The sequence below is a fragment of the Felis catus genome, chromosome C1 (assembly GCF_018350175.1).
Source record: "Felis catus isolate Fca126 chromosome C1, F.catus_Fca126_mat1.0, whole genome shotgun sequence".
In the NCBI taxonomy this organism is placed as follows: domain Eukaryota; kingdom Metazoa; phylum Chordata; class Mammalia; order Carnivora; family Felidae; genus Felis; species Felis catus.
Window position 1 is genome coordinate 151184957 of NC_058375.1, and position 14151 is coordinate 151199107.

Below are 14151 nucleotides of genomic sequence, written 5' to 3' on the forward strand. Positions count from 1 at the left end.
TTGTGATGCAAAGTGTCTTGTCTTTTTTCTCCTTAGTGTTAGTCAGTAAATCGATGTAGAACATTTTGATTGTTTGAACGTAATATTTAAGTTTAAACACCCCTGTGAAGAAAATTTGGTGATGCAGATATTTCAAGAGTGTTCAATTTGAACCTTATGAACAGAATATTATGAGAGCTATAGTAGGATATATCTCTTCATTTTTCCAGAAAGCAATGAATTGGGTGCAAATGGCATTGCTCCCAGACTAGTAAAACCTTCCAAGGTCTTTGGTAGGCTTTCCCATTATTAGAACTCCATAAACTTCGGTTTTTACCCCCCCCCACACACACCATAGGAAAAGCATTTCCTAAAATTTCTCTCCTCCCTGTTACAATGGGTCAGATGGGACTATTTTTCTTTTGTAGCCGTCTGCCAGTATGTTATAGAAGTAATTACATTCAGAACTCGAATGTACTTTAGTATTTTTCTCTTGACTCGTGAGTATACTTTATAATTGCTACCATTTAACAGCCTTTGATACTGGGAAGTTTTTCCCTAAATTTAATCTGAATATCTCCTTGGTGTGTAGTTTAAATTCATAGCTTGATAGAAACTCTCCACTGACAATTCATAAGCCACTTCTATTTCAACACAATCCCTAGATCTAGATCTTTTAGGATTTTTCTTGGCTCTTAAAAGTGTGGCTCATTTTTTTTTTTTTTCTATCTGCACTGATCTACCTCTGTTCCTGCTTAGCTGTAGCTGTTCACTCCTGGTCACCTGATTATTTTACTATTGTTTCAAGATTGCTACCCAAATGTTCTAATAAACTATCTCATATATTCATCAGTTGAAAGGAAATGAGATTTACAAGCATTTGAAAATTGTGTGAGAGCGATGATTGTCTAAATTTCCATTGGGAAAGAGTACTTGTAATCAGTCCCCTTGAAGAAGCCCAGTGTTCAAGGATTGCTTACTTTATTTTTGAGATCTCTTTGGTTGTTTTCCTCAGAAAGCTGCAGCTCACTGATACAACTCCAGTTCAGCTTCTGTTGGTGTTACTGGCCACTACTTTTGACCTGGAACTTTGAAAAGAGCACTGTGGTCCTTGCTTCCAAGGGCACAGTAGACACATAGCTAGAGCACAATGCGGTATGTACTGAGTTGGCTGCATAATGAAAGCAGAGAATAACTTAAAGATGGAACTCTGAGTAGGGCAGAGTTTGAGGAAAATGTTATATAAGAGGTAGCATATGAATTAGGATGGAAATAGGGAAGGAAACCTACTCCAAGAGCTGCAAAGATTCTCAAACACATGCCAGTATTGAAATAAAAATGAAATAAAAAAGTAAAGCTATATGGTGTAACCGGAGCCTGACATATTTGATGTATGGCATATTTGGAACCAAGCAAACAGCCCAGGATGGTGGAGTGTTAGGAGAGTCATGAAGACCTGCGAGAAAAGGTAGAAATAGATGTTGATCACTTCTATTATAAAATGATGTTAAATTGTATATTATGATCTTTGCCCTTTGTCCATTAAAAGTTTTGAGTAATGGAGAGGCATGGATTTTTGGAAAGATGAGTCTAGCAGCGCAGTGGAAGTCGACTATAGTGGGGGACAAAGTGGAATCATTTCCTTAGGGATCCAGGATGACTGCGAGGCTCAAAGCAAACACTCTGTGAGTGGTCTCTAAACTTTTATTGTGACTGAAACCCAACAGGCTGAAGCATACTCCTTAGGTATGTAGGTAACTCCAAATACAATGGTTTTACTATAAATGTTTTCATGTAGAACACTCCTTTATATGATATGTTTTGGGTTGTATCTGAAAAAAAAAAGTTCTGAAAAGCATGGTATCAATAGTAATCCTGAGACTATGAAAGAAATGTAGGTGTAGTACAAAATTCAGCCAATGGCAGCCCGTATGAATCCAGAAACCACCTTTCCCCGCCCACATTTTCACCCCGCTCATCTCATAGTTCTTACCACAGTCTTAGCTTTGTACGTAGATTCTCTTGCTTCTGGTGTGTGTAGTTCTAGATTTCTGCCATGTGACTTATTCTTTCCATTTGTTTATAAGTTCCTTAAAAATTAGGAATAGCGTTTTATCCCTTCTTTGTAACTTTCCAGAGCCTAGGTCTGTGTTCGGATTTTTCTCCAGCTGGGAAAGGCTGCGGACAGAATCCTAAGTAAAATATATCACAAAATGCTGCTGCTCATCTTATTAAGAACGTATTAAAGATCCAAGAAAAGACTCTCGCTGGTATGGCAGTATAGAAAGAAGCAAAAGCGAATGCTTACTGAACACCTTTGTGTACCCAGCACCTGTAGACACAGACACCTAAGGTGGGGAACTGTGTAATCTATGGAATCATCGGTGGAGTCATAAACCAAGATAAAAAGCTCAATAGCCGTGAATAGGAGGAGGGGAAGGGTGGGGGTTGAGGGTGCCCGCATGGACACAATGCAGGCATAGTGTATGCACAAATCTTCACAGCAAGGCAAAAATTCTGTGAAGTAGGTGTTTTTATACTTCTTTCAAATTAAGAAACTGGGTTCAAAGAGACTAGCGCTCTTGAAAATGTTTCTCGCTTGAGTGGTGCTGCGGAGATTCTAACCCATGTCCACTTTATCCAGGCTGCAGTGCACTGAGTCTCCAGCAGGAGGCGAGGAGCGACTGCCGCCCTCCTTAACAAGGTACTCCTTCCAGGTCACGCAACCAGAATCAAGTTGAGTAATATTTCTTCTCAGTATGTTACACTTTCTTTGTGACTCATATTTTTGTGATTAACACTGGAAACAAAACTTGCCCGACGAAGTTCTTTGCTCACAAGTCACAAGTATCATGACTCTGGAGAGGAGAAGCTTCATGAAATAATCAGGGTTTTGGTTATTTGATGGGTCACGCTTCTCACCGGATATGTGTTTTAAATAATCTGTTTTAAATTGGGATGAACTGTTCAGCTGAAAGATTATGAAGAATAACAAATTTCGTTGAGCTTGTGGAAGTTTAAAGTCTGTAATACTAGAGAAGATACCCTTCTCAATTTAGCAGTGGGGAAATTACTTTTTTTTTATTAATTCCAGTTCTCAAGTTTAAATGTCACAGGTGACATGCGGAAAGATGATAAATTTATACTGAGCACATTGGTCTTACTAATAATACCTTGCTCTGAGCTTTTCTTATGGGCAGTGATGGTATGCTTTATTACTTTCGTCTGTCATTCTCAATCACCTATATACCTCAGACATACTGAATACACACTGCAGACCATTGAGGATGTGTGTAAAAAGGGTCTGGGACACTGCTGAAAGAACCACGAAGTTGACAACAAAATTCTCTTTATGAAAAAGCCATCCTTGTGTTTTGGTATGTTTTTCATTTAGAACTTAGTGCATCTTAAATATTGTGCAAATCTAGTAGTTTTATAAATTGCAATTCTCACGTCAACTTAGCTCAAAAGCAGCAAATACCAAGTAGTAGCATTGGTAGCTTCAGTGACCACCTGTGAATAAGAAAGAAAATGCCTGGAATGACATGACATACAGCCTGACGTGATAATTGATCTTTATGGTGGTGGCTTTAGAGGATGAACTGATCTATGCCTTCTGTTTGCGAAGGCATGGAGGTATATCATCCTTTTTAGCAAGGTTTCCAAAAATGTCCATAAATAATTTTCAAGTGACTTTCTAAAAATCTTGAGCAAAACGTAAAAGCAAACTCTGGATCTGTAGAAGAGATGTGACTATCTCTCCTTTCCTTTGGTGTATGTGCTGCTCCTGGGCACTGCTGAGCTCCAACAGGTTGTGTGTGATAGGAATCTTAGCATCCGTGCACCTGCTGAGGCCGCAACTGTCAATGGCAGGCAAGTCTTCACATTTTGGTACTGCACCTCGTTTCTGTGTGTCTCCAGCTTAGCCTCAGATGAAGTTTATCTCTAAGTTATTTGTCAACGTCTTTACCTTCTTTTCCCATAAGCCAATTTAAAACTCTTATTGGAGAGTAACTCTTGCTCTAGGAGGGCCAAATGAAATCTACTTTAACTTTTGTAACCCTCATTATATGAAAGATACATGCTAGAATTTTTTATTCCTTCTGAGCGCCAGAGAAAACATTTAACATGTTTAGAAACTACTGTTGTACTATATCAGATGTTACACAGGGCTCTTAATATCTGTGTAGTATCCGATACTATATAACACCTACTATTGTATAGTCTTACTGATTTCTGTAAAATATCTGAGATTGTGCAATATCTGATGTTAACATCTGATATTGCCAAATGGTCTGAATATCTGTACAACATCTGATATTGCACAATATTTGGTTTCAATTAAAAGAATTTCTACTTGTTTTTGTGACTATTAATTCAGTACAGGGTGTGGACATATGATCTATGACTACTGTTTCTAGATATAGAACTCTGCAGGGATTGGCCCATTCATGATGATTGAACTCTATTAAGAAGTAGAATTATGACAGGGGCTTTATAGGTTTGAAGGTCGATTTATGTCTCTAATGGGTGAGTGGGGTTTGAGACTTAAGGTGAAGCTCTTCAATGACATGGTCCCGAAGTACAACTGAAGCTGAATTTCACAACCCTCTGTCCATTCCTATGTGTGACTCACTGGTCTTATGTTGAATTGATAGATTTTTTCCATTTCTTCTACTTTTAGATTTTTATGCTGGAGCTCAGTCTGAGATAACTTTTTCCAGCAAATGGTCTGAAGCTAAGTCTGAGTTCATAAAATCAATTTTTTAAAAATGAGGCCATTTTGCAGGTAACGGAACAAAAAAAAATCACATTTCCTCAGTTATCTGTTAGGCTAAATTCAGCATCTGAAATCTATGCTTTCATTAATATAGATGTGTCAGCCACAAATAATTCAACCTTAAGTAATTGAATTTTTTCTTAACCTATACTGAGATGATATTGTTGATGTTATTTGTTCCTATAATATAGCGTCATCGTAGTTTCCTGGAATAAAATTATAAATTACATAAAAAATAAAAATTATTTGGGTTTTTCAAATGGTATAGATGTGTGTGTGATAACAGAAATTATATATGTATTACATAAAAACCCTATGAACTGCTTAATTTAACACATTTTTATGTATCTGGCTTTTTTTTTTTAACAAAAACTGAACTCTCTCCATGTTTACAAGGCAGTCTGGGATAACAAGCAAAATAAACAAGAGCCTTTCTGGATAAGCGTGTCCATATGCCAGTGTGGTTTAGGTCTCATTCAAGACACAAAATGCATTACCTCTGAAAAAATGAAGGAACATTTATTCGACGACCAGGAGAAATTCCACAGGATGTAGAACGGGAATAATAATACATCACTTTGCGGTTTATTTTCAGTTTTTAAAAACAAGTCCAAGGAAGTTAAAATCCCCTTTTAATTAAGACGCTCAGAGAAATGACATGAGAAAAACTGATGCAAGGACTCCTTCAAGTTAGAATATGTGATACAAATATTTTCATCTTTTAACAGGGCAAGCTGATGTGCTCACATCTCAGTTCCAGGCTGCCTCCCTCAGCAGGAAACATCAGTATTTTATGAAGCCCGTTGGCAGTACTTTCCCCTCACCCTTGCTGTGCTTTCGTAGCACCTGTAGCCATAACCAGCACCTGCGGGCCTTGCTTTGTTGCCAGTTTCCTTCTCATTTCTTTGGAGTCTATTCAACTGCTGTGGTTTTACTTAGAAGTCGGTGCTTGCATTTATGATTTCCTGAGACTGGTTAAATAATCTTTCTCAGAAAACCGTGCCCATCTAGCTGTGAACAGCTCTCCTCCAAGAGTTGCTGACCGTAGTCTGGTCGGGTCATTGGGCTCGGACTTGACTTCCCAGCCATGCCTCCTCACTTCTTTCCCTAACCCTCCCTCTCTCACCCCCGCTTCAGGGACATCACTGCGTTCCCTTTAAAGAAGAGAGCACGCATGGGCTGGTCCAGTTAGAAAAAGATGAACGCTTCCCAGGGAACCTATGCAGAGCTCCCATACGAACAACTCCTAGTTGTTTCAGCAACTGATGTGGTAATGATTTTAAATAATAAACAGAAACAGACGGAATACTTCAAACTTGCGGAAGGTAATAATCTGTCGTGAAGACAGAAGTCCCTTCTCTTAGGGTTATAGATATGAAATTTGGGAACAAGAGTAATGCTGAATTTCTCGATTTGCGTGTACTTTTTTTCTCCACGATCATCATAACAGTGCAGCTTTGAGACAGAACAAAAATGGCTTTCAATGAGGTTTGGCAAGCCGTTTGAGGTGCTAAGGTAAAGAGAAGCATTGTTTTATGAAGTGGCTCATGTGGGTGTATATGTGTTGGTGGGCTGGGCCGCTGGCAATTCCATGGTCTTCGTCCGTATACCACTGCAGAGGAAGAAAAAGGTCAGAAGTAGGAAGCCAGTTGTCTCCTTTTTTGTAAAAAAAAAAATAATTCAAATAAGCTCTCAACAAGCATACATAGAATTAAAATGTTATTTTAAGGATATACACATGTTCTAATGAAACTATCCAAGTCCATTTTAAGATCTGGCTCAAAGGCCCCAGAACCACCTCATGCATAGGAAAGAATGTTTACCCCATTAAGCACACTAGTTTTAATTAAGTGTTATCAAGTGTCAGATTACTCCTACACTGCAGTGAGAGAAACGATATTAGAATAAATGAGTTTGTTAAAAGCACTCGTATGCACTCCTATGTTACCAAGGAGCTAGAAAAATCTATTTCAATATTTCATATATGTTTAACAGGAGGTCAAAAGTCAAATGTATTATTTGCAAACACACTTTGATTTTTCACTGGAATTTTCTATCTGTGTGTCTGCTATTTATGAAAGAGCTGACCCGAGGCAAAAATTTATCAATTCATCCTACATTAAATAAGTGGGAAGTCACTACTGGGCAACCATAGAGTATGGAGACATAAATGAACTTTAAAAAATTGCCTAATTAAAGCATCGTGTCTCTTCTTTGAATAGTAGACAAATCAACCTCGACCTCTTAAAAGAATCTGACCCAAAAGATATATACCAGGTTTGGGGTTTGTTTTTTTCATTTGTTTGTTTTTGGTATCAAATAACTGCTCCACTCCCATATGGTGGGCACCCTTTGAACTGATCACAGAGCAAAGGGTGTGTGTGTGAGAAGACAGTGAGGGAAAGCAGGTTTTCTAGTGGATACAGGCAAGAAAGCGATTTACACAAAAATATTTAGTGTAACACACACATACACGTACATATAAATATACACACATACATACATATTTATACGTTGGTTATATACACACACAGTCTCTTTTTCCTTCTTGACCTGAAAAGGTCTATTGCAGAAAATGAATTTCACTTAATATCTAGAAGCATCCTTCTATATAGGCAACAACAGCTCTAGCCATTTCCAACTCCACAAAACAAGCCTAACTGTTCATTACCTATGGCTGTTCAACAAAAGGTAACGCAGCCGTGCTGATTATTAATGTCCCACTGGTGTTAGAATAGCTAGTAATACATCCTAGACAGAAATGGATTTCCATACTGGAGCTGAGCTATTATCATGCTGGTTCCACTTTAGAATTAGTCTGCCACACATTTACTAAGTGATTACTTTTGAATCAAAACAGGGAGAGACTGAACAACCACATGGATAGGAGAGCAGTGTTTTGACACTCCCCAGATATGCAATATTGTGCGTCTCAACCCCCAAGTCTCTAATAGTATCGAACACTACTCTGCCTATGGCTTTAAGGATATCACTTCCAGCTTCTTATTGGAAAAATAAAAACCCTTTTAATTCTGTCCCTGTGTCCTGGGGCTGCCTGAGGAGAAGGAGCCCAGAGAGGGGCAACTAGACCCCACCAGCAAGTTCCCTCCGTTTCCACCAAGTTTTGCTGTACCATTGCTTGGAAATCCACTCCGGCATCCACCAGGGCTTTGGAGATCTGAGCTGACTGCTGAAAGTGAACGTTATCTGCAGAGAGAGAAAGGAATCATAAAGTAACTAATAGCAGCTCCTTTTCTGATAGGAAGGGTGGGAAAGGCACAAGAAGAAAGGGACTATTTGAAGTTCTAGGACTTAGCATCCCATTTAGCCCAAGACAAGTGAGTTGTGGAAAGCAACACTGTTTTATTGAAGTAAATGTAACAGTCTTGCCCCTCATGCTTTTGTTTTGTCAGTAGTGAAATTGCAAACCTGTCTGTGATACTAAAAAGTCTAATTAACTGAAACTCACCATCTGCTGTTCCATGAATAAGGAGGTACTCAACTTGTTTAAAATTTTCAGCTCTGCTCATGACTGTTGAATTCTGGAATTGGGAAAAAGAATGTCATTATTCAAAAAAAGATCTGCCATAAACTGATTTTTCACTTCAGTTTACAAAATAAAATGTTTTCAGCTGGGGCCCCCTTTGATACAAAATATAGCAAACCGATATTTAAGCAAATGCTGTCTCCATGCATGGCAGAATGCACAGCATGCCCTGTGCCTGGGAGACAGGACTGGAAAGGGAGGATGTCACATCTTCCCTGCACACGCAGGCAGAGGGCACCTGCCACCAGGGCTGCAGGCAAAACCCCTTGAGTCCCAGATCCCAGATTGGCTGTGTCCTATGCATTAGCACAGGGCAGAGTCTCATATTAGCAATGTATGTTCCATGGGCTTATGCTGTAGTTCAGCCAAAAAGTGTATTGCCATGGCAACCATGTGTCACATGGTGCCATACATGCTACATTTCAAAGAGCCTGTACATAGCATTTGCAACTGAACATACTCTGCAATATGTCACATGAACTTTGGTCCACATTGCTAGGCAATGAATGAGGAGCAAGTATTACCTCTTTTGGAACAGATGTTTCAAGCCTAGGCAAATGTAACATATGGGAGGGGAAAGGGGTGAAAAAGATCAAGAGTGGCCTCAGAAAATCAGTGGGTTGTTGTTATCTGCCTCATTCTGTATTAGGGAAAATCCTGCTATTGGATCAAGCCATTCCCAAATCAGCCAGAGAAATAGGGCAAAACATTGAGAGGCTAGCTTTTTGAAGACTGGCCTCAGGCAGGCAGGCCTTCTAGGTTGGGGGCGGGGCCTTCATGCTCACCTCGTCTTGGTTTGGGGACATTTACAAAGCTGGGATGAAGGTACAAGTGTCACACAGACATCCTAGTGCCTTTGGGAGGGGGGTGAGCTGGAGTTGGCTTCTATTGTCTCCTTATGGGTCGGACAGAGGAAGGGCCAGTCGTCTTCCCGTAGCTTCAAAAATCATCCAGCTATGTCTTCAGCATCTCGGGAAGTCAAAGTCAACGTTACGAGTGCCAAGGTTTGTATTCCACAGACATCTTTGTAGCTAACACCAGCTTCGTATTTTTTGATGGGAACCCCGATGGTCTGGCAGGAAGGGGATGGGGCTAATGTGAGAGGCTTTGTGTTCTATCCCGTTTCAACATCGGTGAGCTGTGCACCTGGAGGCATGTTGCTCCCTGAATCCTGTTTTCTGTGAAATGGGAATATTTGTAAAAACACTGCTCTGCTCAATCCTGCCAACATTCCTGTGAAAGAGGTCTGTAGAAACCCTCCTTTCTCCATGGAGGCTCCCAAATTCAGAAGTGAGCAACTTGCACTAGGTTACACCTGTAGGAAGTGTCCGCTGGGCACGGGGTCTGACGGCGGAGGCTTTCGCTTGCCTTGCCCGGCTGAGGCCACTAAAATTCCCAGCAGCTCATGATGTGGTCTTCCAGCAGAGGAGCAGGGAGAAACAGGCTGTTAAGTGACGGTCGTGGAATCTGTAACGCGCAAGGACACCGGGTATCCTTCGCGCTGGGTTCCCACGCCTTCTCAGGCTGAACTAAGCGAGAGGGAGCTGGTCTGCACAGCCCTGCGAGGCAGGCGTGTTTTCCCACGAGGCCGCTGATGCGGAGCCCTGAGAGGTTTCTTCTCGCCAGAGAGGGAAGGGTCGAAATCACTCTCCCCGAAGCACAGAGTAGGATTCAAAGCTTGAGGAGCTGGAGGCTGGGGCTTGAACACTGCCCGCGAACAGGGAACGGCCGGCCGTCGGTAACTGGAGCCCCAGGCCCTGGCGCTCCCGTCGGCGTCCCCTTGAGCAATCCTTGCTGCCAGCCCTGCTCATGCCCGGCGGCTTCCTCCACCTCGGGCCGCCCCCCGTGAAATCCAGCGCTCTGCTCACCCACCGCGCTCAACTTCGCCGCCGAGACCTGACCCACAGGGACAGCCCCGGCACTTCACCTCACCTCCCAAAGCCCCCACGGGGCCTTCCTGGCTTGGCAGCGTGAACAGCAAAAGCTGCTCCCACAACCTCCACGAGCCATAAAACTGAGAAATGTCATTGAAACACGGAGTAATAGTTAGGAGACATATAAATACGCAGGACAGTTAGCAAGGAATGTGATAACTACTGGAGTTTGGACCAAAACAGTTTCTGGCTGCCTTTTTTTTTTTTTTTCTTAAATGGAGTGAATACAGGCTGAAAGAAGACAATTTTTATAAACAAGTAAAACCCTGAGCCTAAGATAAATGTTGTGATGTACACACTGTAGCTGTGATGAACTAGACATGGTGAGAAATGCAACATACTGAGAAAAAGACGAAAACTGTGATAAAAGTGTCATGATGCAAATTGTTTTACATTAACAATATTACACTACAAAGAAAGAAAGACAAATACTTTAATGCGGCAAGAGAAAAATAAAACAAAAGCTTCCCCTGCAACTGGGAGGTAGGTGTGCCTTTTCCATGCACGGTCCCCCTGCTCCCAGGGACAAGCCTCAAGAGGGGCCTCCCTGCTCCAGGTGGACGGCTGGGCAGGAGCGGGCGGCCTGGAGGCCCACACCCGCTTTCAGGCCCTCAGGCTGCAGAGAGCCTTTCTCCCCCTCCCCCCGCCCCCCTGCCCAAAGACGTGGCCGCGTCACCCTCGCCTCTGGCACCACGGATCATCCGCTACTAGACCAAGAATCCTGGCTTCTCAATCAAGACAGACCCTGGGCTGTCCCCTGTGTGGGACACTTGAACCTGTGGAAGGCCTCGCCCCAAGCCAGAGAAAGAGAGGACATGTTCACTGAACATGTGGTTAATGATCAGAAATAATATCATTGTGCTATTTTAACCCACTGGGATAGGATAATCCCCATTTGCCTATCGATGGCAACAGAAATAGCAAAGGAAATGGATGACTAAGTTAGAAGCCGAATAGTCTATCACCAGCTACTAAAAAGGAAGCTCAGAGTGATAAACGGGCGAGGATGCAATGGTGGTGCGGTTGGCACTCTCCCGAGGCTAGAAACTTCCGGAGAGCCCCGCTGTCAGCAACAGTCTGGCAAAACGAAGTGGGAAGGATTGGTCCAGTGGCTGTGCCGATTCCACAGCATCTCTGTGAGGAGCTTTTCCTTCAGCCCTAAGAAGAACCATCTGTAGCTGCTTGTTGGATCATGCTGGTTCCTCAGTCACCTTCCAACAAATACATCTTTGTATTTTTGAAATAAAGAGAGAGCTGATGAGAACGGGGAAGGAGTGTAAGAAACAGAAGTTCTGACAATTTGAAGCTACCCTTTGTGCCATCGAGGAACCAGAAGGACAGTCTGCTTCCTGAGGATGACGGTGGCAGTTGCCACATTTTGAAAGCTGACTTCGCGGCAGGTGCAGGTGTATCATTCAATCCTGTCAATAACCCTGTGGGGTAGGCTTGACTATCCCCATTATCCAGATGAGGAAACTGAGGCTCAGAGAAGTCAAGTAATCTCTCCAAGCTCATACTGCTAGTAACGGTGGAAGTCAAATCTGAGTACAGGTCTAACTCCAAAGTCTCTCCCCTTAGCGTTATGTCCCAATGTCCCTTCACATCCCAGCCAGCAACTCATCACCATTTCCAGATTTCTGTAGAAGAAGCAAACAGCCACTGGCCTAACGGCCAGCCAGCACCTCAGTGAGCTATTACGGGCATACCGACTTCCTCGATGCATTCCCCAGCTTGCAACCAAAACCTCGTAAAGAGCATGAACTAATGCTAATTTGGGAAGCACCATTAACGCCACAGAAAACAGAGGCCACAGAAATGTGTTAAGGAAAAAAAATGAATTCAACCCGCTCTGTCGGATGTTTTAGTTGTTTACGTCTATCAAACAACTGTATCCATGAGATGCCAAGGAAAGAGAACCCATCAACCCGACAGGGGGCCCTACCTCAGGCCTCACCAAGCAACACTGGCTTCTTTAAAGATCACACAGCAGTCAACATTTTATCAGCACTCAACAAACAAGTTAAGGTTTGGCTTAAATCTGAAGGTCTCTCTCCCTTTGGCATATTCTGGGATAATAGAACAAATGTCAAATCAGTACAAGATGGCATATTTACAAAATTGCACCCTGTTTTGCATAACCTAACGATGCAGCAGTTCTTAAGGATTGAACATTTCAAATCTGCTAGCAGAAGACTGCCAAATCTATGACTGTTTCATACACTTGCCAAAAGCCTATCAAATTTTGAGCAAAATGCAAAATAAATCTCCTCTACAAGTTAAATCAGTCCCTTCTGTGTGTTCCAGGCTGCCCTCTTCTCTTGGCAACAAGGCTCAGGACTTGGGCCCCATTTCTCTTGCCCTTGATCTTCTGCCTCTCTCTGTGCATACTCATAAATCCATTCCCACCCCAGTCTATGTCCTGCCTTACAGGCCACCATTTGGCCTGCTCTTCCCACAGCCCTGCCTCCATGGTATCTGTCAGTTCCTCCAACCTGCTTCACAAATCCCCAGGAAACCAGCTGTACCTGCTACTCATGTGTGTGCTGCCCTGTCTGCCTCGTCCCTCTCTGCAACCTACGGAGAGTGTCTGCGGCCTCCCTCTTTATTTCTGAAATCTTTCTTTATTGGCTTCACATAAGTGCCCCACCCTTTCCCACCCCTCAGTCTCTATATGTATGTAACATTTTTGTGCCTCAGGTTCAGTGTCAGTAAAAGGAAGATAATTAGAGCACTTATCTCAGAGAACGTGAGGGAGAACTGAACAGAATAATCCACGTAAAGACCTTGGAAGAGTGTCCGGCCATAGAAGCAAGCACTGAATGAATGAGTGAAAACAATGAATGAAATAAATGAAACTGGATGCCCCTACATACGCACACCATTTGAGAGGGCTTGGGAGGGAAAGGTGAAATCCTAACTTCTTGGCCACTTCCTTTCCCTGCCCTACATGCTCGGAAGCTACAAAATTCCTGGGGCTCATCACAATTTGGAAGCCGCTGGTCTTTTCCACACATAGGGGGTACTCTGTCATATTTGAGTTCATAGTTTATTACCTACTCTTTTAATTCTCTTTGAAAATTTTGTGTGCATGCTTTATCTCACCAACAAGTTAATAAACTTCTGAACAATTAAAATACCAGGCACCTTGAATGGGTGAGTGAAAGTCTACCACATGTTATTTTTTTAATAGGTGTGATTAAAAGACCTGTGACTGACCATATGAAAGACCACTCATCAGTGTTAGTGAGAAACATACTCCTCAAGGTATGGCTGCAGCTGCGATTTGCTTTTTTGCCAGTGGGGCTGAGGGTTTTCTCATGGCCTATCTGAGTCCTTTGCTCAAATCTGTCGCCATTTTGGTCTGCTGTGGACTGTAACTCACTGTTTCAGTGAAAAGATGTCTCCACAGGCTTCACTGCCTTTAAAAGTGCTTCTGCCTTGCCACTTGGCAGTAGGTGGGTGATTATCTACAAAGGGTCTTAAGGAGTCACTGTTTGTATCACTGCTTTGGGTCTGAGCCTTTAGTCCTAGGGTCTGCTAATCTATATGGCAGCTTTGTAAGAATAGGAAAAGGAATTCCTTCTGGTTCTATGCAGCCCCAGAGGTGCCTGTCTTAGTGAACGGAGCGTAGACTGCTTTTAGCAGTGCACAAGCTGAACAACTATACATGGCATCCCTGCCTGTTCCATTTGTGTACACAAATGGTTTCTCAAATTCCCTTTCCTAAATCATAAGTCGGACCTTTACTTCATACAATGTGCTTCTCTTGGTGATGATGTGGATTTCTCTAAATTCTTCCAAATCCGGGTTATCGATGACCTAATAATGAATCCTTTTTCTCATTCTTTTTAAATTAAAAATTGTCTTCTCTTATAAAGGCTATAATAATCCTGGCTACTGATTGATGATTC

The 14151-nt window shown here is 42.3% G+C and overlaps 1 protein-coding gene across 2 annotated transcripts in view; it reads right to left on the minus strand.

Moving 5' to 3' along the window:
- Positions 1-5257: 5257 nt before the first annotated feature.
- DPP4 (dipeptidyl peptidase 4) overlaps positions 5258-14151 on the minus strand; it is a 108666-nt gene continuing 99772 nt past the window's right edge. Inside the window, exons 23-25 of one of the 2 annotated variants that reach the window (XM_019835951.2) lie at positions 8229-8301; positions 7893-7966; positions 5258-6371 (exon numbers count right to left, since the gene is read on the minus strand). In XM_019835951.2, coding sequence (XP_019691510.1) covers positions 6270-6371; positions 7893-7966; positions 8229-8301 — 249 coding nt within the window. In that variant the 3' untranslated portion in view covers positions 5258-6269. 2 annotated transcript variants of the gene reach the window in all.